Below are 23481 nucleotides of genomic sequence, written 5' to 3' on the forward strand. Positions count from 1 at the left end.
GTTAGGTGAATCCCAAGCCATACCTAGGCGGTGGGGTCGGAGTGAGAAGTCGCGGCATGGAGCACTGCAGATCCGAAGGCCGCGTCGTCTCTTGACTGCTGGACCAGGGCGTAGTGGGAAGCAAAGGTGTGGACCGATGACCAGGTCGCTGCCCGACAGATTTCCTGGATGGGCACACGGGCGAGGAAAGCCAGCGACGACGCCTGCGCCCTGGTAGAATGCGCAGTCACACGGCCCGTAGGGACATGGGCCAAGTCATAGCAGGTCCTGATGCAGGACGTTACCCAAGAGGATAACCTCTGGGAGGAGATAGGAAGCCCTTTCATGCGGTCCGCTAGTGCCACGAAAAGCTGGGGGGATTTGCGGAAGGGCTTGGTCCTCTCCACGTAGAACGCGAGAGCCCTACGGACATCAAGCGAGTGGAGCTGCTGCTCCCTGCCTGAGGAGTGAGGTTTCGGGAAAAAAACCGGGAGGAATATCTCTTGGTTGACGTGGAAGGCTGAGACCACCTTGGGGAGAAAAGCGGGGTGTGGTCTCAGCTGCACCTTGTCTTTGTGGAAGACCGTATATGGGGGGTCTACCACAAGAGCCCGGAGTTCCGACACCCTTCTAGCTGAGGTGATAGCTACTAGAAAGGCCGTCTTCCAAGAGAGGTACAGCAGGGAGCAAGTAGCTAACGGCTCAAAGGGGGGCCCCATGAGCCGGGACAACACCAGGTTAAGATCCCAGGTTGGAGCAGGGGGACGGACGTTAGGGTATAAACGTTCCAGCCCCTTAAGGAATCTAGACACCGTCGGGTGAGAAAAAACAGAGCGACCATCCGCACCCGGGTGAAAGGTGGAGATAGCTGCTAGGTGGACTCGCAACGACGATATGGCCAGACCTTGCCCTTTGAGGGACCAAATGTAGTCTAAGATGTCGGCTACCGAAACTTCCAAAGGGCGGAGATTTCTCTCCACGCACCAACAGGAGAAGCGTTTCCATTTGGCCAAATATGTCGCTCTTGTGGACGGCTTCCTGCTGCCCAAGAGCACCTCCCTCACCGGCGTGGAGCAGCGCAGCTCAGAGCCAGTCAGCCACGCAGGAGCCACGCCGCTAGGTGCAGCGACTGCAGGTCCGGGTGACAGAGGGTCCCGTGCTCCTGGGTAATCAGGTCCGGATGAAGGGGCAGGGGAACTGGGTCGGCTATGGTCAGGTCCATCAGTATGGGGTACCAGTGCTGTCTGGGCCATGCCGGGGCTACCATGATCACGTGAGCCCTGTCCCTGCGCACCTTCAGAAGGACCCTGTGGACCAGAGGGAATGGGGGAAACGCATAGTACAGGTGGGTCGACCACTGGATGAGGAAGGCATCCGCTATCGACCCGGGCTCCCTGCCCTGAAAGGAGCAGAACGCTTGGCACTTCCTGTTCCCCTTGGACACGAAGAGGTCCACCCGGGGATAACCCCACCTCCGGAAGATGGAGAGGGCGACGTCTGGGCGAAGGGACCACTCGTGTGACAGGAAGGATCTGCTCAATCGATCCGCCAGCGTGTTCCGTACTCCGGGGAGGAAGGAAGCCATGAGGTGAATGGAGTGGGCTACACAAAAGTCCCAGAGTCGTATCGCCTCGTGGCACAGGGAGGAGGATCTGGTGCCGCCTTGCTTGTTGATATAATACATGGTCGTCGTGTTGTCGGTGAACACCGCGACACAGCGACCCTGAAGCTGATGACAGAACGTTTGACAAGCAAGACGGACCGCTCTCAACTCCCGCATGTTGATGTGTAGCCCCACCTCCTCCTGGGACCACAGGCCCTGCGTCCTCAGGGTCCCTAGGTGGGCCCCCCAGCCGAGATCCGAGGCATCCGTTGTTAGGGACACCGAGGGCTGAGGTGGGTGGAAGGGGAGACCCGCACATAACACTGACTGGTCTAGCCACCAGCCGAGGGAATCTAATACCCTCTGGGGGATTGTGATTAACATATCTAGCGGCTGTCTTGTCGGTCTGTAATGACTGATGAGCCACAACTGGAGGGGCCTCATGCGGAGCCGAGCGTAATCGGTCACAAAGGTACAAGCCGCCATGTGGCCTAACAGGGTTAGACATGTCCGCACTGACGTTAAGGGGGCTGTCCGCAGCCGTTGCACGATCGCCGACAAGGCCTGGAACCGCTGCAATGGCAGCAAGGCCCTGCCCACAGTGGCGTCCAGGACGGCCCCGATGAATTCCACCCTTTGTGTGGGAACCAGGGTGGACTTGTCCGTGTTTACCAAGAGGCCCAGAGTGGCGAACATGTCGGTGATCACGCGGACATGGCTGCAGACTTGTTGTTCCGACGTGCCCCGAATCAACCAATCGTCCAGATACGGAAACACGTGGATACGACTGCGCCGAAGCTGCGCCACAACAACTGCCATGCATTTCGTAAACACCCTCGGGGCCGTGGACAGGCCAAATGGGAGGACTGCAAATTGATAATGAAGAGGCCCCACAACGAAGCGAAGGAAACGTCTGTGACGTGGCCAGATGGCAATGTGAAAATACGCGTCCTGCATGTCAAGGGCGGCGTACCAGTCTCCCGGATCCAGGGATGGGATAATGGTCCCCAGGGATACCATGCGGAACTTCAACTTCACCAGGTACTTGTTGAGCTCTCGCAGGTCGAGGATAGGCCTGAGGCCCCCCTTGGCCTTGGGGATCAGAAAGTAGCGGGAATAAAACCCCTTGCCTTTCTCGTTCTCCGGCACCGCCTCTATAGCTCCTTTGCCGAGGAGCGTCTGCACCTCCTGTCGAAGGAATTGCTCGTGAGAGGGGTCCCTGAAGAGGGACGAGGAAGGGGGGCGGGAAGGAGGAAATGAAACAAACTGCAGGCGGTATCCCGACTGCACCGTGCTTAAGACCCAGCGGTCTGATGTTATTAGGGACCACGCTGGGAGGAAAAACGAAAGGCGGTTGGAAAACGGGGGGGAAGGATCCATTGGGGAAACTGTTACTGCGCCCTCGGGCGCACCTTCAAAATGAAGGCTTAGGTCCAGGCGGGGGCTTAGAGGAGCCTTGGTTCTGCCCCCCTTGGTTCCCCGAGTGCCTGCGCCTTCCGTTCCTGCCGCGGCGCCTGTTAAGGTCCTGCCGCTGGCGGAACTGGGGATACGGCCTGCGCTGTTGTTGCTGCGGCCGGAAGGGTCTGCGTTGCGTCACGGGTGTGTGCATCCCGAGTGACCGCATGATGACTCGGTTGTCTTTCAGACTCTTGAGTCTGGGGTCTGTCTTTTCCGAGAACAAGCCCTGGCCTTCGAAAGGAAGGTCCTGTATAGTGTGCTGGAGCTCCGGCGGAAGGCCAGAAACCTGCAGCCAGGAGATGCGACGCATTGTTACACCCGACGCGAGGGTACGGGCAGCCGAGTCTGCAGCGTCCAAAGAGGCTTGCAAGGACGTGCGTGCGACCTTCTTGCCTTCCTCCAAGATGGCCGTAAACTCTTGGCGAGCATCTTGTGGCAGCAGCTCCTTGAATTTGTCTGCTGCCACCCAGGAGTTGAAGGCGTATCTGCTCAGCAGGGCTTGCTGGTTGGAGACCCTGAGCTGCAGCGCCCCAGCCGAGTACACCTTACGGCCGAGGAGGTCCATCCGCCTGGCCTCCCTGGATTTGGGGGCTGGAGCCTCCTGGCCGTGACGCTCCTTATCGTTCACTGATTGAACCACCAGGGAACACGGAGTCGGGTGCACATGGAGGTACTCGTAGCCCTTAGAAGGAGCCATGTACTTCCTCTCGACGCCCTTCGCAGTAGGAGGAATGGAGGCCGGAGACTGCCAGATGGTGTTGGCGTTGGCCTGGATGGTTCGTATGAATGGTAGGGCGACTCTGGTGGGAGCGTCTGCCGAGAGGATGGTAACGATTGGATCCTCTATCTCCGAGACCTCCTCGGCTTGCAGACTCAGATTTTGAGCTACTCGCCTGAGGAGGTCTTGGTGCGCCCTGAGGTCCAGCGGGGGGGGGGGGGGGCTGTTGGAGGAGGTACCAGCCACCGCTTCATCCGGGGAGGAGGATGAGGAGACCCCCGGCAAGAGAGTGTCTAACGGCGGGTCTCCTTCGGCCCTCGTCTCTGCCTCAGGAGCCAACGCGGAGTCTTGATGCTTGGACCCTTCCTCCCCATCCGGGGAGGGAGGGGGGTGAGACAACGAGGCTTCAGGTGCCCTGCGCTCCGCAGTCGCCGGCCTAGCAGGGAGCTGTTGGGGGCCCTGGGCCTGATGGTATGCCCAGGGTGTCCAGAATCCCCATTGTTGCGGGCCTTGGTCCTGCTGTGGCGGATCGCTGAACAGCGCCGCCTGCCGGTCGGTGCCCAGCGCATACCCGCTGTCCGTTTGCGAAGATACGGACGGCTGTCTAGAGGGCCATGGCGGGGCGGACGCTGGATGGTAAGGGTCTGCGCGGGCCGGCACGGGCGATCTTCTCGGTGCCGGAGACCGGTGCCGGGAGTCATATCGGTGCCGGGACCGGGACCGGGTTCTATCACGGTGCCGGGATCTGGACTGGTACCGGGCGCCGCTTCGGTGCCGGGATCGGGACCTGCCACCAGCTCGGTGCCGGGAGGTCGACCGGGACCGGGACCTGCCACCAGCTCGGTGCCGGGAGGTCGACCGGTGCGGCGAGTAATGTCTGGATCGGCTCCTGGAATCGCGGTGCCGGTATCGGCGGCTGGAGTCCGACCGCGATCGTCTGGATGTCGACCGGCGCCGCGAGTGCGACCGGTACCGCTGAGGGGAGCGGTGCCGGGACTGCGAGCGGCGGCGGGATCTGGAGCGGCCGTGACGTCGGGACCTGGATCGAGAACGTGAGTCCCGAGACGGTGCCGACATCATAGGCTTGCCTCTGGACACGACCCGCACCGGAGGTACCGGGGGTGGCAGCTGAGTGGGCTCAGTCATGGCTATGAGGTCCCGTGCCGAGGCGAAGGTCTCCGGTGTGGATGGCACCACTATCTCAACCCCAGATGTCATGGGGGAGCTTGGCGGCACCGGACTCGACGGACCCGCCGGGCCCGGAGTCGATGGTGCCGGCGGCGCCGCGGCCGATGTTGAGGCCGGGCGCTCCAGTCGGGTCTGCCTGGCCGGAGTAATAGACTTCGACGGCCTAGGCTCTGTCCCCGGTGCCGGAGAAGGTCGGTGCCGGGGAGTCTTCTCGGTGCCGGTGCGATCCGGTGCCGGCGCCAAGATCACGGCCTGCGAAGCCGCCGGGTCAAGTGCCGCCTCCATAAGGAGAGTCCGGAGCCTTTGATCCCTCTCCTTCTTTGTCCTTGGCTTAAAAGCCTTGCAGATGCGGCACCTGTCGGATCTGTGCGATTCCCCCAGGCACTTCAGGCACGCGTCGTGGGGATCGCTGGTAGGCATGGGCTTCTTGCAGGCCGCACACTGCTTGAAGCCCGGCGAACCAGGCATGAGCCTGGTGCCGGGTGCTGGGAAGGGCTAAGCCCCCGGCGAAGAACTATTTACAAACTACTTAACTTAACTACTACTATCTACACTTAACAATCTAATTAACAACTACAATAGTGCTAGAGATAAACGATAGATAACAAGGAGAGCTAGGGACGTGGAGGACAGCTATGCCGCGCTCCACAGTTCCAACGACCGACACGGCGGTAAGAAGGAACTGAGGAGCGGGTGGGCCGGCAGGGATATATATTGGGCGCCATGGCGGCGCCACTCCAGGGGGCGACCTGCCGGCCCACTGGAGTTGCTAGGGTAAAAAGTTTCCGACGAACGTGCACGCGCGGCGCGCACACCTAACTGGAATGGATGTGAGCAATCACTCGAAGAAGAACCTTGAAATCTAAAATAACTACTGTAGCAATATCATCTTTTGGGCAGATAGGCTATACACCCCAGAACAAACACTAAAAATTTAGTTCAGTAAGAGTAAACCAATTTCATGCCATCTGAGGATCTGGCCCGCTGATTTTAATTCATTTTCTTGAATACACTGAATTGGTTTTAAATGGATGTAAATCTGTTTTGAAAATAGTTAATGAAGAAAAAATGATTCAAAATAAAATAAAAGATTCTGATAACAGTGACACTGGAACTAACACAGAAAAATGGATTTTTATCCTAATTTATACTGTAGAATAAATCCATACAATTTCTGTAAGGGATGAATAGCATATGGTTGTACTAAAACCACATCCACTGGTGTCTGGTCTTCTACATTTGCTAATTTGCCACTCTTCTCCCCTTGTTCAGTTAGTAGGGGAAACATTGTTAGGTGGTAAGAACAACATCTAGCCTCATGAAACTTGGTGGAAAGACATGGTTGTAAAGCACGTAACTGTCATCCTATGTAAGTGAAGTGTGCAACTTCTGTGAAACAGAAGTGTTGATTACGAACAACTGATTTTGAAACCTATTTACTTTATTTTCATAAATTATTTGCTGTACTGCAAATTTGATTTTGAAATTATTAACTGAATATGCTATGGTCAATTTACATGGTTATTAAATCAATTACACAAAGGGGAGGAGAGAGAGAAAATTTGAATTACTTGCCCTTTTATATTATTCATTAAAAATTGAACTGGGATAAAGAAACAATCATAGAAATACACACAAACAAAAATGTAAAACTAATAATCAAAGACTAGGCAGCATATGCATGGTAAATATAATTAAAAATAATAAAGTACTGGGAAAGTCAAAGGGTCAGGCTCTGACCCAATTGAATAAAATACCTTGTACCAACAGATGACCAGCCTTATTCCAGCTGGGGGCAAGTCGGGTTATAAGTGTGTAACAGAGACATGGTTGAAGGTTGGCTGGGCCAACTCTCTCTGGAGCCTCAATCTAGTAATATTAACAAAGGAGAAAAAAAGGATTAAATAATTATATAATAAGTAGATTTTAAAGCAATTAAATCAAGATTTTATAAAAGATAATCATACTGTCATTTTGGACCAGATCCTGCAAGATGCTGAGCCCCTGTACCCTTTATTTAGTTGGGAACTGCAACAGATTTGAGACCTTTGGGATTTGGCATTTTATATTTTACTGGACACCAACATTAAGGTGCATTCTAATGCATTCTGGGTTTTTGGAGGGTCAGAAGGTTGGGGGGAAAGGAATGACTGAATAAGTTATAGATAGTACTTTTCAGTGGATACTGTTTATATCTCATTCCAAACTCTAACCAGTGATTCCCAACATGCATATACATCAAACCCAGCTGCTGGTCTAGCCTGAGATCAAGGATGTTTTTTGATGAGATCACAGGTTTGGTTGATTAAGATAATTGTGTTGACATAATATACCTATATATCAGTAAAGCATGTGACTCAGTCCCACATGACAATCTTTTAAAAATAGCTCTAGACAAAAATCAATGTAGCCTATACTAAACGCATTAAAAACTGGTTAGCTGGTAGCTCTCAAAAAGGATGTTTCCAGAGAGGTCCTATCTGTTCTCAGTCCAATGCTATTCAATACCTTTATCGGTGATCTGGAAGACAATATAAAATAATTTCTAATAAAATGTTCAAATGACACAAAAAATGATAGAGTGGTAAATAATGATGGGGTCAGATTAGTTATACAATTTGACATAGATCACTTAGCCCTGGTCTACACTTTGAGTTGAGGTCGAATTTAGCAGCATTGGATCGATTTAACCCTGCACCCATCCACACAATGAAGTCATTTTTGTCGACTTAAAGGGCTCTTAAAATTGATTTCTGTACTCCTCCCCACCGAGGGGATTAGTGCTGAAATCAACCCTACTGGGTTGAATTTGGGGTAGTGTGGATGCAATTTGACGGTATTGGCCATCCCAGAGTGTTCCATTGTGACTGGTCTGGACAGCACTCTCAACTCAGATACACTGGCCAGGTTGACAGGAAAAGCCCCACAAACTTTTAAGTTTCATTTCCTGTTTGGCCAGCATGGTGAGCTGATCAGCACAGGTGACTATGCAGAGGTCATCAGCAAAGGTGACCATGCAGTCCCAGAATCACAAAAGAGCTCCAGCATGGACCGAACGGGAGGCACTGCGTCTGATTGCTGTATGGGGAGACGAATCCATGCTATCTGAACTCCGTTCCAAAGGACAAAATGCCGGAATATTTGAAAAAATCTCCAAGGGCACGAAGGACAGAGGTTATAACAGGGACCTGCAGCAGTGCCGCGTGAAACTTAAGGAGCTCAGGCAAGCCTACCAAAGAACCAGAGAGGCAAATGACTACTCCAGGTGAAAGCCCCAGACATGTCACTTCTATGATGAGCTGCATGCCATTCTAGGGGGTGTCCCTACAACTACTGCACCCCGTGCTTCCCCCCTTCCCACCCATCCCGGGCTACCTTGGCAGTTACTCCCCACCCATTGTGTGATGAATTAATAAAGAATGCATCAAATAACAATGACTTTTTTGCCTCTGCAAGCGGTGATCAAAGGGGGGAAGGGAGGGCGGTTGGCTTACAGGGAAGTAGAGTGAAACAAGGGGGCGGGTTTTCATCAAGGAGAAAAAAACAGAACTTTCACACCATAGCCTGGCCAGTCATTAAACTGGTTTTCAAAGCTTTTCTGATGCACAGCGTGCCCTGCTGTGCTCTTCTAACCGCCCTGGTGTCTGGTTGTGCATAATCAGCAGCCAGGCGATTTGTCTCAACCTCCCACCCTGCCATAAATATCTCCCCCTTACTCTCACAGATATTGTGGTGCACACAGCAAGCAGCAATAACGATGGGAATATTGGTTTCACTGAGGTCTAACCGAGTCAGTAAACTCCAAAGGCACATTCTACCAGCATTATGCACTTGCTCAGCCTATCGTTGAACTGCTCCTTACTAATGTCCATGCTTCATGAGCCACGGGAGCAAGAGGTAGGGTGGGGTAGGTGCAACCGGATGGTGCTGCTGACTGCGAGACCAGCCTGAGGCAGTAGCCTCCAGCTAGCATGATATTCCAGGCAGGACTGAATCTCCATTAGATGAAACTTAAAGACGACAATGACGTAGAGTCATTCCCATTTTTGTACAGACGCCCCCGACCGACCTCACTGAGTTCAGCCAGGAGCACCCATGGGACAACGATGACGGTTAGCAGTTGTTTTACACCATCTGCCATTTGAAAGGCAAGGCAAGGGGATGCTGCTGTGTAGCACAGCAGTACCGCGTCTGCCAGCAGCACTCAGGAGACAGATGCTGACAGTGAGCTGAACGGGCTCCATGCTTGTCGTGGTATGTCGTCTGCACGGGTAACCCAGGAAAAAAGGCAAGAAATTATATTTTGCCATTGCTTTCACAGAGGGAGGGAGAGAGGGGGGCTTGACCCAGAACCACCCACGACAATGTTTTTGCCCCATCAAGCATTGGGAGCTCAACCCAGAATTCCAATGGAGGGCAGAAACTGTGGGAACTGTGGGATAGTTACTACAGTGCAACGCTCTAAAAGTCCACGCTAGCCTCAGTACTGTGGATGCACACTGCCGATTTAATGCGCTTAGTGGGGACACACACAATTGACTGTATCAAATCGATTTCTAAAAAATCGACTTCTATTAAATTGACCTAATTTCATAGTGTAGACATACCCTTAGCAAGGTGGGCTCATCCAAACAAAAGGTCTTTTTATACAGTCAAATGCAAGGTCATACATCTAGCATCAAAGAAAGGTAGGCCACAATGAAGATGCAAATGCATGATTGCAAATTGGTTTTGATTATAACTACTGGCATCCTACTCAGCAGTTTCTGAAAGTCTACACTCAGCCATACAAATGCAAACGTTGTATCACAGGCAAGGTAGCACAACAGAATCATAATATACATTGCAAACAAAACAAAAACAGGTCATGGATAGGGCTTCACAAAGTTTTCTGTACTTTGCATTATTTGGTACTGTAAGTCAATCCTATAATACACAGCATACGCATTTTGTGCAAAATTTAAGAAGGGGGGAGATTTTCTGTTGGAATGGGAATTGCAAGCACTATGAAAAACATCAGTTTTTATTACTGGGATCACAAGTACTGGCAACAATGAATAAGTGTAACAGTGTGAAGAATTACTTACTGTAGCTCCATGTTTCTCTACATAAGCCTGACATTTTCCAGTTTTGTAAAAAGATATCTAAAAAAAACAAAAAAGAATTATCTGAACCTTTTGAACTTAAAAGGAGTATTCAACAATTACTTGTGCAGCCTTACCACATTCTGTACTAACTATTCTTCCAGAGCCAAGTCGTTGATATCGACCTGTCTTAATTTGTTGTTACTATTGGTGGGGTTTTTGTATTATTATACAGCCTAGAAGCCCTAGTCATGGACCAGGACCCACTATGGCAGAAATTTCTAATCAAATTGCTTTGAAACTACCAACTGTCCTGAAGTGGGGCTGGTGGCTGAAAAGATCCATAATGGACACAGGATGGCTGCTGATGGTTTTTTCCCTGCCTGATAACTCCGTTCTCAAGGTCAGCAGGGAAGAGATATTTTTCTTTGCCCTTAACCAATGACCAACATAAAATATTTAATTAATGCAGCTGTATGAAAATGTCTTCAGACAGGGCTGACTCTAGATTTTTGTACAGCTCTGTGGAACTCATGACATGCAGGGTCCCATTATATTCCCCCCACCACAGTTTCTGAGGCTCTTGCTCATGATGCTGGGGAAGGAGGAGACGATATTTTTAAGTGACAAATGTAAACTGGTATTTATATAGGAAAAATACATGATTTAAATTACATGGAAAAGTTTTCAGCTATGTCCATTTCAATTTTTGCTGTTTAGGAGCAACAATCCAATGTTGTATTAGAATTTGTATATTCATCTTGATACAAGAGAGTTTTTTTATACATTAAGAAGTGAATACATAAATTAAATAAAGTCATTTTTCAGTGTTAGACTACAGGCCTGGCCCAACAGCATCTTTTTTTTATAAGAACTATCTCATTAATATGTGAAGTGAATGATAGTTTAAAAACACCAGGCACAATATTTTAAAAATATATAAAATATATAGTAGTATATAACATTAAATAATTAATTTAGTTTACATTGAAAGTTAAGAAATTGCCCTTATTATGTAACAGACATTCCCAAAGTATCGCCAAACATTTTGGGTAAAATCTTAGACCTACTGAAGTCAACAGCTTTACCATTGACTTCAGTAGGACCAGGATTTCACTCCTCCTCAATGCTTAAGGCACATTTCACTGTACTTCTCTTTATGAAGTGATGATACACATTACTCACCACTGTCCTTTCAATGCGCCATTTCTTCCATGGAAGAAATAATATGGCACATACATTATTGGTGTTAATTTACGTATTTTGCATTAACAACAATTTATATGTAAATAGTATCAATTTACTTATAGTAGTTCTGCTAACAAAACGAGTTGGAATATAGATAGAAATACTGTAAGTATCAGAGATTTTATTACTGACCGCCATTACAACTGAAATTTGATTCAGTGTTCCAGGGACAGGTGAGGAAAGGATGTCTTGATGAAGAAATAACAATTGCCTACAAAGATAAAACTTTTCAAAATTAATTCTGAACTGAATTTCCTCTAAATTGGGCTTGACATCTCAGCATTAGGTTACCTTTATTTTAGTTATATTTTTCTAAAGTTTAACTACATTTTCCAGTAGTTCAGTGGAAAGTGCTGGATAGCTCAAGTTACTGATTCACATCCCACCCAGACTGGTCAGTCACAAACAGTTATTTGATAATTGTTGGAGACCTTTGTGAGAAGAAACAAAATCCACACTCAGAATTGGCACTCACTATCTTCCAGAAGGTGGGAAGGTAAATGTGAAACAAAACAAGAGTATGCATGGTAACTGGAGTATGTTGGGAATGCGAGTGTGTTTTTTGGGAGAGAACTACCACTTTATTCCTCAACTCAACCTCTGTAAAATACTGTAATATCTCAGGTGATACATTCAAAGAGTTACAGCTTTGCATAGGACTATGGACTAACTTTTATTCTTTTTATTCTGTTTTGTTCTTTTATAATCATTTATTATTCCCTTACTAATTCAGTGGTCCACTCGTAACAAGTGACTTAAAATTGAACACCTCTACAAGCTATAAAGGATTTTGTTGCTTTTTTTTTTTAAAACAATTGTCATGTACCTTACCAGAACCAGCACAGGGAAAAAAAATGTATTCTTTAATAAGTATGCCATAACTGTGAGGAACTTTACTGATCTTGTTACAGTTAACTACTAATGAAATACTTTTAACAAAAAATAAAATAAAATTACTTCTGAGAATGTCAGTCCTTATTTGCCTTTACCTGCAAATCTTCATCTGTGTATTCCTAATCTCATTTTCTGCCAGTGTAGTACTCAGTGTAACTTTAACGGCACAGAGTTTTTGTAACTCAGGCAGACTGACGAAGAACAGCGACTGGTGTCTTGTGTCATTCATCTTATTTTGTTAACTGTCCCAGCTCAGCAGCTTAGTCTTTAATAAAAGAAAAATAGGACTTCATTATCAAAAAGAGGAACTATTATTAGGATATTGTGTAATTATGAAATAATGTAAATGTAAGCAGTGTCAGAATGAGCTCTACCCTGACATCTGGTGGTGAGTTGTGGAAAAGAACTTCAGGAGCTGATCTCATTTGTATGGGCACACCTACCCCACCTTGCATGATGGGACTGCTTGCCCAAATAGTCACTTTGGTTGCTGTGGGAACCCCAGTCTCTGTGTTATTGGGACAGGAGTAAAAAATGTTATTGTCCTGGTTATGTGAATCAAGGGCAGTAGAACTGTACTTGGCATTTTATGATGGCGAGATGGACTCAACTGAGCCAAACTTACTTGGTTGTGGGTCTTTTGCTCATGCTTTATGTTATGAATCCTGTTTGTGGTGTTTTCCTAACATAATGCTACATTGTTTCCCTCCTTTATTAAAAGGCTTTTGCTACACTCAGACTCTGTACTTGCAAGAGGGGAAGTATTGCCTCTTAGAGACACCCAGGGGAGTGGTATGCAATTGTCCCAGGGCACTGGGTGGGGGCTAGAGCTGGTTTTGCGTTGTGTTATTGAAACGGAACCCCTAGATATTGAACCGAGCCCTTGTTGCTGCCAACTCTGACGGGCAGAAGGGTTACACAAACAAATTCATCAATACAACTATATTCCTATTAACATTAGGTGAGAGTTTATAACATATAATAGTTTAGTCAACTTAGACAACTTATCACATTTCATGCATTTTATAACACAGTAAGCATAAACCTCACAGACAATGTTAAAACAATGTTATGGGCACATCTTATGTTCACAAAAGCAAGAAGCTTCAGAGTTAAGGCAAGAATGACATTGTCCTTAAATTACTCTGTTGTGTCAACATTTTGGACCAATCAAGCCCCTGTGATCCATGAGTGAAGACCTCTCTCTGTCAGGATCTTCCCTTCCTGCATGGAAAGGGGAGTCATCTGCCTCTGCACTGTACTCTTTTTTCTTACCTCAGAATCCCAGTAGGGGTCTGAGTCAAGCAATGGTAATAGGCAGGCTGAGGAAGAGATTGCAAGCCACACGACTAGATGCACATAAAGATTCCTCCTCACGCACCGTGCTGGAAATGTAACATATCCTAGAGGCTTTATTACATTTCTGTGTCCTCCAGCAAAGTTTGTCCCCCTTTTCAAACTATAGGGGAATATTATATTCTATCTAGTTTCTTATACCATGTTCATCAAGTACCTGAGCATTTTCTAGTGCATTCAGCATCTGTCACATATTATTTGTTTCCATCCTCTACCCAGAAGAAGTATGCACAGTGCAGTGTTTTGTTTTGGTAGAGATTTTTTTTTAATATACATGCAGCTATGTTTATGTTACAGAAGGCAATATCAATAAAGTGTGCCCTGCACAAGGAATGGAAGGTGATGAGATTTGTGATGATCATTAGGAATTTATTCCACAGTCTCACACTACTCCTGAGAGAGTTATGTCTCTGGCAAAGATGAGTTTTATCCTTATTATATTACTGCTAAAAGACACATGCAGCTGGAGTTTCTTAAGCGCTGAAGGCCAATATTAAAGCAAGGAGATCCATGCTGAGAATTCCTCCTCTTCAGCTCCCTTGTGCCAGTTTTCCCATAGGAATGGATGATTAGGAAGCAGAGCCTCAGCTGGTGTAAACTATCACTGATTTCACTAAAATAAATGAAGATTTGCCCTTATGCCTTTAATTACTGCACTGCAGACCAGATAAAGTCTGAAGGCTGTTTGGAACTAGCTCACTTATGACACAAAAAGTTAATGAACAGCTATTTCACTGCTCAAAGAAAACGTATTCAGTTAACAGAAATATTACACAAAAAAGAAATAGTTAACTAAGAAAGACTACTTATATCCAACCCCTCCTCCAGGTATTGCCTGATAATTACAGCTGTCCTCATACTCTCCTCCCACCCCCCAAATAATCATGAATGATGGAATGGCCTTATCAGAGCAGAAGAAATAGTAACAATAATAATGCAAGTCCCGTGTTAAAATTCTGCAAAGTTACAATTCATCTGAAAAGATTTGTAAATTACGACTTTAAGAAATCTGGACAAACATTTATTAAGGAATAAATGTTACAGATTAATGTTACATTTGTAATTTTACTCTAACGTACACCTTGCTTAAAATCCAACCACATTTATCTAAAAAGAGTTTAAGTATGATTAAAATCTGTGGCCCAAAAACTGAGAGACCAGCATCTTATCAATTAAATAATCCCATGCAAATTAACATGCAGGGTAAGATGTGGAGCTACACATCATACAATCTCAACCAGACTGAAAGCTGAAACTAAGGGCACACCTAAATTGTCCTGCAGTTCGGATTACAGGGGTCTGAACAGGAGTATGCACCAAATGCTGTGCTGTAGCTCCCACAAGTGGATGCCGCAAGTCTGAATTTACAGTTTCTTTGAAGCTGTTTAAAGAGGATTACATTCATGTGTAGCAGCAACCTTTTAGTTTGTGCCCAGAGTGTCCACATGAAGGAATTACAACACAGCACTTTGGTGTGAAATGCTAGTCACACTCCCATAGTGCGAACTGCAGGATAGTGTAGACAAGACCTCAGCAGAGTCACACATGAGCTGAATAAGTAAACAGTATTGCCAACCCAAGTGTTCAAAAATCAGAAGAAGAGGGATCCCAGGCTGGTGGACACAAAGTCCCTTCTCTTTTTCCCTACTTCCCCATCAGTGGACCAAAGAGCCAAAACAATTTCAGACAGGAGAAATAAGGTTTTAAAAACCAAGTTGGGTCACATAGTCATCCTGATACTCAGTTTTCTGTTTTATGAAAAGTGATGTCAGTATGAAAACTGCACTTAAAGTCTTAGAAGATGATTTGTGGTTGAACATTTTAATAGAACTTACCCTACTGGATCAGACCAGTGGCCCAACTAGTCCAGTAATCTATCTCTTTTGGGATTAAATACTTCAAAGAAAGGTACAAGTAACCCCATATCAGAAAATTATGGTATATCTTGCCAATAGAGATGTTTTTTTCCCAATCCCCTGTCAGTTAGTGGTTGAATCACAGTAAAAAAAAAAAAAGTACCCTAATATAATTGCAGCTAGCCACATAATCCATATAAATATCAAGTATGAAGAGAAGCACGGTCCAATAGACCAACGCCACAAACTGCAGATAAGACACACTCCCTGCCCCCACCCCACAACACTCACTTGTTCATGAGTCACTTGCAAAGAGGAAAGCTCTGCCCCACTGGACCTCCAAGGTGGCACAGGCTGTTTACAGACTGTCAGCAGGGTTCAGTAATGGAAGGCAGGTTGAGGATGCCCTTCAAAAATACAGTTCAAACAACTGTTTAGTTTGCCCCAACTATATGATTTCACCCCATCTATTTCTTTCCCCAGATCCTCCTACACTGGAGAAAACTGCCCCTAGCTGGCCACCACTCAGAGCAACCTCCAGCCCACAGGAGCAGCGTTTGGGACGCTTTGCTTTGGATTTAGAGCATGAGGAATGGGGATGGGGGGGGCTGCTGAGAGATTTATCAGATCGCTATTGAGCTGCCTCTTTCCGCACGATGTGGATGGGGTTAGCTCTGCGGAGCACTTTACTTCCGCAATCAGCTGAGGGGCTGAGGTAGGCAAACGGGAGAAGGACCAATCCGCCGCCCACTCCCGGGAGTGACAAGTGAATGGGGGTGGGGGTGTCAAATGGCGGAGCAGGGACGGAACCAGGCCAGGGCTGCCCCTGGACCCGGCCTCTCCCCACCTCAGCACGGCGCTCTCGCGGGAGGGGGCGACTCGGCATGCAACCCGCGTGCTGCCCCCTCGACTCGCTTCCCGCCTTTCCTCCCGCGGCCACCTGCCGCCTTCAGCTCGCGCGGCTTGGAGCAGGTGCGCGAGGCTGCTGCGCACGCGGGCGCCGGCAGCCGATCTTGCGCTGGCAGCTAAGCAGCATCTAGGTGTGGCTGTGAGAGGCGGCAGCACCAAGGGGTGTCGGCGCGAGGCGCTGAGAGCCCTCTCTGTGCAAAGCACAGACCTAATGGGCAGCTGTACAGGGGGCCCAAACGTGCGCCGCAGATGTAGCCCAGCGCATGACGAGAACACCGGCCCCCTGCAGACCCTGCGTGCTAACAGCAAATTGCTGCGGGTGTCACTTTGTTCCCCAGATGATTGTCGTGGCGCTTCGAAGCTCCGCCTTGCCCCTCTCCCGCCAAGATTTCAGCTTGCCCTCCCCTCGCCCAAGGCCAGGTATCAGGACAGCAGAGACCACACAGCGCCCCTACAGGCCAAGCCGTTCAATGGCACACGGCATGTCTGGCAGGATTGGAGAAGTCACATTAAAGCCCCCCCCCAATAGTTCTGAAGGGCCACGAGGCACATTCTGTGTTAGATTGAAATGAAACGAAATGCTGCCTGCACTATGCCCACCGTGCGACCTGTGGGGCTCCCGGGGGACTCGTGAGTCACCACCAGGTGGGTGAAACTTACAATTGCAGGATTCCCTTAAGGCAGTGGTTCCCAAACTGGGGTTCTTGAAATGTTATGGGGGTTCTCGGGAAAAAATTCCCTAATGGCGGACAGAGCGGTCCCTAGGGACCGCAGGCAGCAAGGGGCCAGCAGCCAGGAGCCCCTGGATTTCCAAGAGCAAAGCAGATCAAAGCAAGCGTATCTATCACACTGATGAGATTTAAACTTCAAGCCTCCTTATAAGACATGGAAAGGGAGGTGGATATTTTTTGTTGTTTTTAAAATTAAATAGGCAGCTAGTGTTGTTTTTTAAATTATTGTGAAGAACAAGTTTAAACTTCATAGTAACATGCATTATTTGCCTGGACTGCTCAAGACCTGAATGCTTATGTAGGAGGAACTCTTTGAGTTGGCTTCTTAAATACCTTCATGCTGTTTCACATGGAATACTCCTTGATGAAACATAGGAGCCTTGTCTTATAACAGGCTTATTCAAAGTGATACAAGCTACTAAAGTGAGATCTTGGAAGAGTGGTGCCATTTTCATTATGTAATAAAAATACTGCAATGATAAATAATAATAAATAGTGTGTAAAAAGCATGTCATAAAAACAAACTTTATATTTCCAAGATCACTGGTTTTGTAATTTATACTCAGGTAAAGGAGAAAATCCCTGGAAATATTCATTTTTAAGAGGGGTTCATTTTAGTGAAAGGGGTTCTCAGGTTGTTAACGTTTGGGAACCACTGCCTTAAGGCCAGGTCTAGATAATAAGTGGGAGGTGGCATCATTACCATCCATAGTGTTGCAGAAGTATAGCTTGAATTTAATTAATGGAAGTTGCCTGAATAAATTAGCAAAATGAGCTTACCTAGTAGGAGGGGAATTACACATTTCTGTCACAATATTTTATGATTACTGCATTTCCTCTTTTCACTTAAGCGTTTACTGCTAATTGATACTGAAGCATTTTGACTTCATTGATTTATGTAGCTGTGACAATCCGGCTACAATCGTAAATGGCAAAACAAGGGTCAGAACATGTTTACTGGTTTGGAGGAAAGGAAAATTACATTTAAGGAGATGATCAAATCACCAGTACAGAATTCACAATTCAGTGTAATTAAATGTATTTGTATGACTAAAGATTTAAGTTTTGCTAAGCTAAACAGTTACAGCTGGTTGGAAAAATTTGATGAAAAACAGACAAAAATATTTCTATACAATTTTACCCTCATTTTCAACCAGTTTCACCATCAATGAAGGGGTCCTGAATAAGACTTCATCTTAGGCAGTAGCTGTCTGCACAAAATGCCTCTTTGGTGGTAACATCCATTTGTTTCTAAACTGGCAATAGGTTGCTGCCCCCTACACTGAACCATTTATTGTTTCTTTCACTTCTATGGAAGTTATGCTCAGTTGTTCTCCATTTTTACTGTGAGATCTCTTGCCTACAGATTTCATTGAGGAATTTCCGCCTTACACCACCGCTCGCCTTCTCTGGCTTCCCCTATTCTCATACTTCAGGGGAATTTATGAATGCGCTGTACTGAACTGGTACACAAGGATAATTGAGACGTGGCCTTGGAAGATGAGAGAGCGGCAAGACCTACGGAAAAAGGAGGTTGAAGGGGAGCTATCTTTACCTCCTAAGCAGCCTGAAAAGTGAGGTTTCACCACCAGCAATTGACAAGAAGAGACCATCTGTGTGTGTGTGTGTGGGGGGAGCTCCTGGAGACAGGGGCCACATTAACAGCACATGGGATGCAGAGAGCTGTTCCCCTACAAAGCAGAACCTCTCACGGCCGGGGGGGTGGGCTGCGGAGCGGTCATTGGAGGAAGGGAGAAAAGGGACAGAGACGGACACAGCCCCGTATGCACGACTCACTCAGAAGGGGCTGAGTAGGGAGGAGGGCGCGGGGCTCAGTCTCAGGTACTGCTTGGGGCGTTCTGCTCTCGCAGCGTCACGTGATCCCGAGGCTAATAGCGGCCGTATGGCAGGGGGGGTTGGCCGGAGGGTACGAGACTGTGTCCTTCCCTTCCCCCTTCCCCCACACTGATGTACCGAAGCCGCAACGCAACAATTTCTTAGAATTAAGGGAAAAAACAGGCTGTAATACTGCGAAAAGCCTCTCATTCATCATTCAACCAATGACGGGACGGCGGGGAAAGGCGGAGGAGACGGCCTGTGATAGGTCGGGCGCTGCCTGACGTCCAATCAGCTTGCGCGCGCGGTGATAAGACTGCCCCGAGAGGGGTGAGGACGGGGGGGTGTGAGTCATTCCTCCTCCGTGGAGAGCCGCTGTTCCGAGAGGAGGGTCGCGCGCTGCTCAGCGGGGGAGATGGCGGCGAACGCGCGCGAGGCGTGGCGGGGCCGTTACTACCGGCTCGAGGAGATCCAGACGCACAACCACAGCCAGAGCATCTGGATCCTGCTACACCACCGCATCTACGACCTCACCAAATTCCTGGAGGAGGCGAGTGCCGGGTCCGAGGCGCGCTGGGCTCGGGAGCCGGCGGCGCTCGCTCGGGCTGCTGAAGGGTTTAAATCCCCTGGCGGTGGGTGGAGCGCTGGGGAGTCGCGGCGCCAAGCGCCGCTCGGGCTCCCTGGCAAAGCACCCGCTGCCCCAGCGGGCTGGGCACTGGCACGCGGGGGACGGGGGCCCAAAACTCCTGACCCCCTGTGCGCGTAGGCCTCTGGGGTCAGAGCCTGAGCAACGATGGATGCGTCTCTGCGTAGGGGGAAGGGTGCGGCCCCCCCGTTGGGAACACGTGGGGATATCACTTCAAACCAGTTTGAAGAGTTACGCGGTGTGTGGAGGCGGAGGAGTATCAGGAGGTGCTAGACGTGGGGAGTTGCTACTTTTGAGACAGCTGGTCTGGCCAGCTTAGGAGGGCTTGAAAATTGCAGTTCGTTCTTGTGCGGCGTTTGCTAGAAAGCACCTTTGTCCCCTGAGGGGGAAAGGGCTGTAGGGTTGGCTGCTCGCCGGTGATCGAGGTCAGAAACAGGACCCTGCCTCGTTGTTTGTGCAGTTCAGCGCAGGCTCTCCGATGCCGGGACCCTGCCGGTTTCAACACACAGGTCCCCAAAACGTCCCAGTCCTTCTCCTGAAAGCCTGACGTGTTGAAAACTTGATGTCCAGGGCATAGGGTATAATCTGATTTCATTCTGTGCATTTTAATGGTGCCATTTCTCGCCCCCCCTCCCCGCATAGAAAAGCTACATTTAAGAGAATTTTTAATAGCTAGATTCCTGATAGCAACTGGGGTCATAGAATCATAGATTATTAGGGTAATCTCAGAAGATCATCTAGTCCAACCACCTGCTCAAGGCAGGACCAATCCCCAAATGGCCCCCTCGAGGATTGAACTCACAACCGTGGGTTTAGCAGGCCAATGCTCAAATCATAGCTCAGGGATTTAAGAGAATGTGAATGTGATAAAGTTAAGTGCTCACTCACTTGCTTCAACAGTTAAGCTTGTAGGCTTGTGTTAGAATCATCTTTAACTGCATGATCACCTTTCTTTTTTCAGAGCCCCTGACTTATTTAGTGAATGAATGTGATTGTGCATAATTAATGACATTGTTTCCGGTAACTTAATAAAACAGTCATGAAGAGAGCAAATGTGCACTGTACAAATTCCCTAACCAATTTTTTGAAAAAATTGTTTTCATGATGATTTCAAAATGAGATTATCTAATTTGGCAATGAATTCATCTTGTATCCTTGGTTCATTCACTGTGAAGTATTCTACTTATATATAATGGCCAAAATTTTGCTCTGCTGTTCAAAATAAGCACAGGTGTGAATTCAGTTAATTCAAGGGAGTTACTCCAAATTTACTGTAACTTTGAATAGACTTTGGCTCAGAATATGTATGGGCCTGTAAAACTGAGGCCTCCAATTATTTCAGATTCCTGCTTTGGTATTTAAATATGCTTTAAATACTTGTGCTTCAGGACATAAGCAGATTACTCTAAGGTTTTGTCTATACAAAGGTACCTGTATCTTTAACTAACTGCTGGTGCAGCTTTACTGTTAGAAGCTGTAGTGCAGACAGAATGTTGTTGTCTTCACCACTATTTATGTGAAATGCTCAAGTCATACATCTACAATAGTGCCCACTATTACTGTCTGCATCACTAATGAATTACTGGTGAGACATACTAGTGTATGTGACTAGTGACATTCATCTTCTGAAGTGGATGTTCACCCACAAAAGCTCAGGCTCAATATGTCTTTTAGTCTATAAAGTGCCACAGGACTCTTTGCTGCTTTTACAGATCCAGACTAACATGGCTACCCCTCTGATATGTGATACTAGTGTAGACAGCCATAGAGAATTCAGATTCTTATGGTTTGAAATGTGGGGGCTTAAAACACTCTTAAAGACTATATAAAAGTATATGAAGCTTGCAAAGTAAAATGCTCAAGATTACAGAAGTTCAGGATTGAGTTCCATGTATTTATTAGTAATCTTTAACAGAGTACTGAGTCATATTCTGTTTGAAGAAGGGTTTATCTGCTGTTGCAGGTGGTAACTAAAATAACTTGGTGACAGGTTTCAGGGGGGTAGCCATGTTAGTCTGTATCAGCAAAAAGAATGAAGAGTATTTGTGGCACCGTAGCCTAACAAATGTATTTGGGCATAAGCTTTTGTGGGCTAAAACCCACTTCATCGGATGCATGCAGTGGAAAATACAGTAGGAAGATACATATACACAGAGAACATGGAAAAAATGGGTGTTGCCATACCAGCTCTAATGAGACTAATCAATTAAGGTAGGCTGTTATCAGCAGGAGGAAGAAAAACTTTTGTAGTGATAATCAGGATGACCCATTTCCAACAGTTGACAAGAAGGTGTGAGTAACAGTAGGGAGAAGAAAATAGCTTGGGGAGATAGTTTTTACTTTGTGTGATGACCTATCCACTCCCAGTCTTTATTCAAGCCTAATTTCCATGCTGATTTTTTTCCCTTACTGTTTTCCACTGCATGCATCCAATGAAGTGAGTTTTAGCCCATGAAACCTTACGCCCAAACAAATGTGTTAGTCTCTAAGGTGCCACAAGTACTCCTCGTTCTTTTTACCTAAAATTACTATCAACTAAAAGGTTAGAGGGGAAAAAATATCTGCTGTGCAATCTAGATGATATATAAAACCCAAGCTTTGTTAATCTATAAATCTTTGCCTCATTGAGGATGGGGGTTGGATGTTGTGGTGATAACATGAGACCTGTCTATACTATAGCTCCTGCTGTTGCTGTCACCAGTGGAACTGCACCTTTGGTAAACAATGGCCATCATGCTTGCTTATGCAGACAAGGTCCATGTGTAACTGATGATGAAATCCTGTGGGTGGGAGAGATTTCATGCAGCTAGTGAAATTAGTGATTCTTTCTGACTAAGCCAGTTTTCACCTGGCAGGTAGCAATGCTAGAAAAGCTTTTGAGCGATACAGCCAGTGAACTTCTGGCAACAAATGAAATGTTTGTTCAGAAACAACAGCTTATATCATTCTCTCTTCCCAGTGTGTGTGTGTGTGTGTGTGTGTGTGTGTGTAATGCAAGTTGTAAATGTTAAAGGGAACAACCTCTGTAACATTTTCAAACTTTCATGTCTTATTTTCCATTTACAATGAAATTATTCCAGTTTTAATATCCATAGAACAAATGAGTAAGCCGTGTAGGAATAATGTGTCTCAAAGAATAACTTTCTCCATAACTAGAATTTTCAAGATCAACTAGAAATGTTATTCAGGCAGCAAAGGAACACTTCAGTTGCTCAGGGTCAAATTCTGCTTTTACATTGGTGTAACTGAGAGGAGTCTTCATAGGCAGCTATTTATCTTTTATATAGAATATTTTTAATGTGCAAAATTTGATGATATCCTCCTCATATGTACACATTTTTTGAATAAACATTTTAATAGTTTTTAATACTGTGACATCTTTTCTACAGAATTGAATCTGCTGTTTGTTTGTAATAGGTGTTTCCCTTATGCTTTCAGTTTTTTTAAGCACTTGGTTCATATGTAGTACAATAGTCATCTTTCACTTGTCTGGGAACTCTCTTTTTATAAGATACTGCAGCTCTGTTAGTATGGAAGCTCATTTGAGTAATGCTGTAATGAGAACACAGTTTGATCATGAAGACTGAAAGCTTGATAGCCCCACCACTGCAGCAGTGTGTCCATACCTCTTCAATACTTCAACATCATTCTAGGGCAGGGGTTCTCAAACTAGGGGTAGGGAGCCCTCAGGGGATTGTGAGGGTATTACATGGGGAGTCAAAAGCTGTCAGCCTCCACCCCAAACCCTACTTTGCCTCCAGCATTTATAATGATGTAAAACATATAAAAAAGTGTTTTTAATTTATTTGTGAGGGGACACATTCAGAAGCTTGCTATGTGACAGGGGTCACCTGTACAAAAGTTTGAGAACCACTGTTCTAGGGGAAGGGAACTCCTATGTGGGAGGGTACTACATTCACACATGCCTGTAATTGTTTCAAATTTTGCATTTGTCCTGTTGTTGGTGGGGAAGGA

The 23481-nt window shown here is 46.8% G+C and overlaps 2 protein-coding genes across 2 annotated transcripts in view; one reads left to right on the forward strand and one right to left on the reverse strand.

Annotated features, from left to right (window-relative positions):
- Nucleotides 1-12401, reverse strand: part of C2H18orf63 (chromosome 2 C18orf63 homolog) — a 34220-nt gene extending 21819 nt beyond the window's left edge. The window contains exons 1-4 of the mRNA XM_050939767.1: nucleotides 12268-12401; nucleotides 11411-11489; nucleotides 10034-10090; nucleotides 6704-6815 (exon numbers count right to left, since the gene is read on the reverse strand). Coding sequence (XP_050795724.1) covers nucleotides 6704-6815; nucleotides 10034-10090; nucleotides 11411-11489; nucleotides 12268-12401 — 382 coding nt within the window. The remainder of the gene's footprint in view (nucleotides 1-6703; nucleotides 6816-10033; nucleotides 10091-11410; nucleotides 11490-12267) is intronic.
- A 6788-nt stretch (nucleotides 12402-19189) lies between these two features.
- LOC127045625 (cytochrome b5) overlaps nucleotides 19190-23481 on the forward strand; it is a 33079-nt gene continuing 28787 nt past the window's right edge. The window contains exon 1 of the mRNA XM_050941888.1: nucleotides 19190-19410. Coding sequence (XP_050797845.1) covers nucleotides 19276-19410 — 135 coding nt within the window. The 5' untranslated portion in view covers nucleotides 19190-19275. The remainder of the gene's footprint in view (nucleotides 19411-23481) is intronic.

The sequence above is a fragment of the Gopherus flavomarginatus genome, chromosome 2 (assembly GCF_025201925.1).
Source record: "Gopherus flavomarginatus isolate rGopFla2 chromosome 2, rGopFla2.mat.asm, whole genome shotgun sequence".
NCBI lineage: Eukaryota > Metazoa > Chordata > Testudines > Testudinidae > Gopherus > Gopherus flavomarginatus.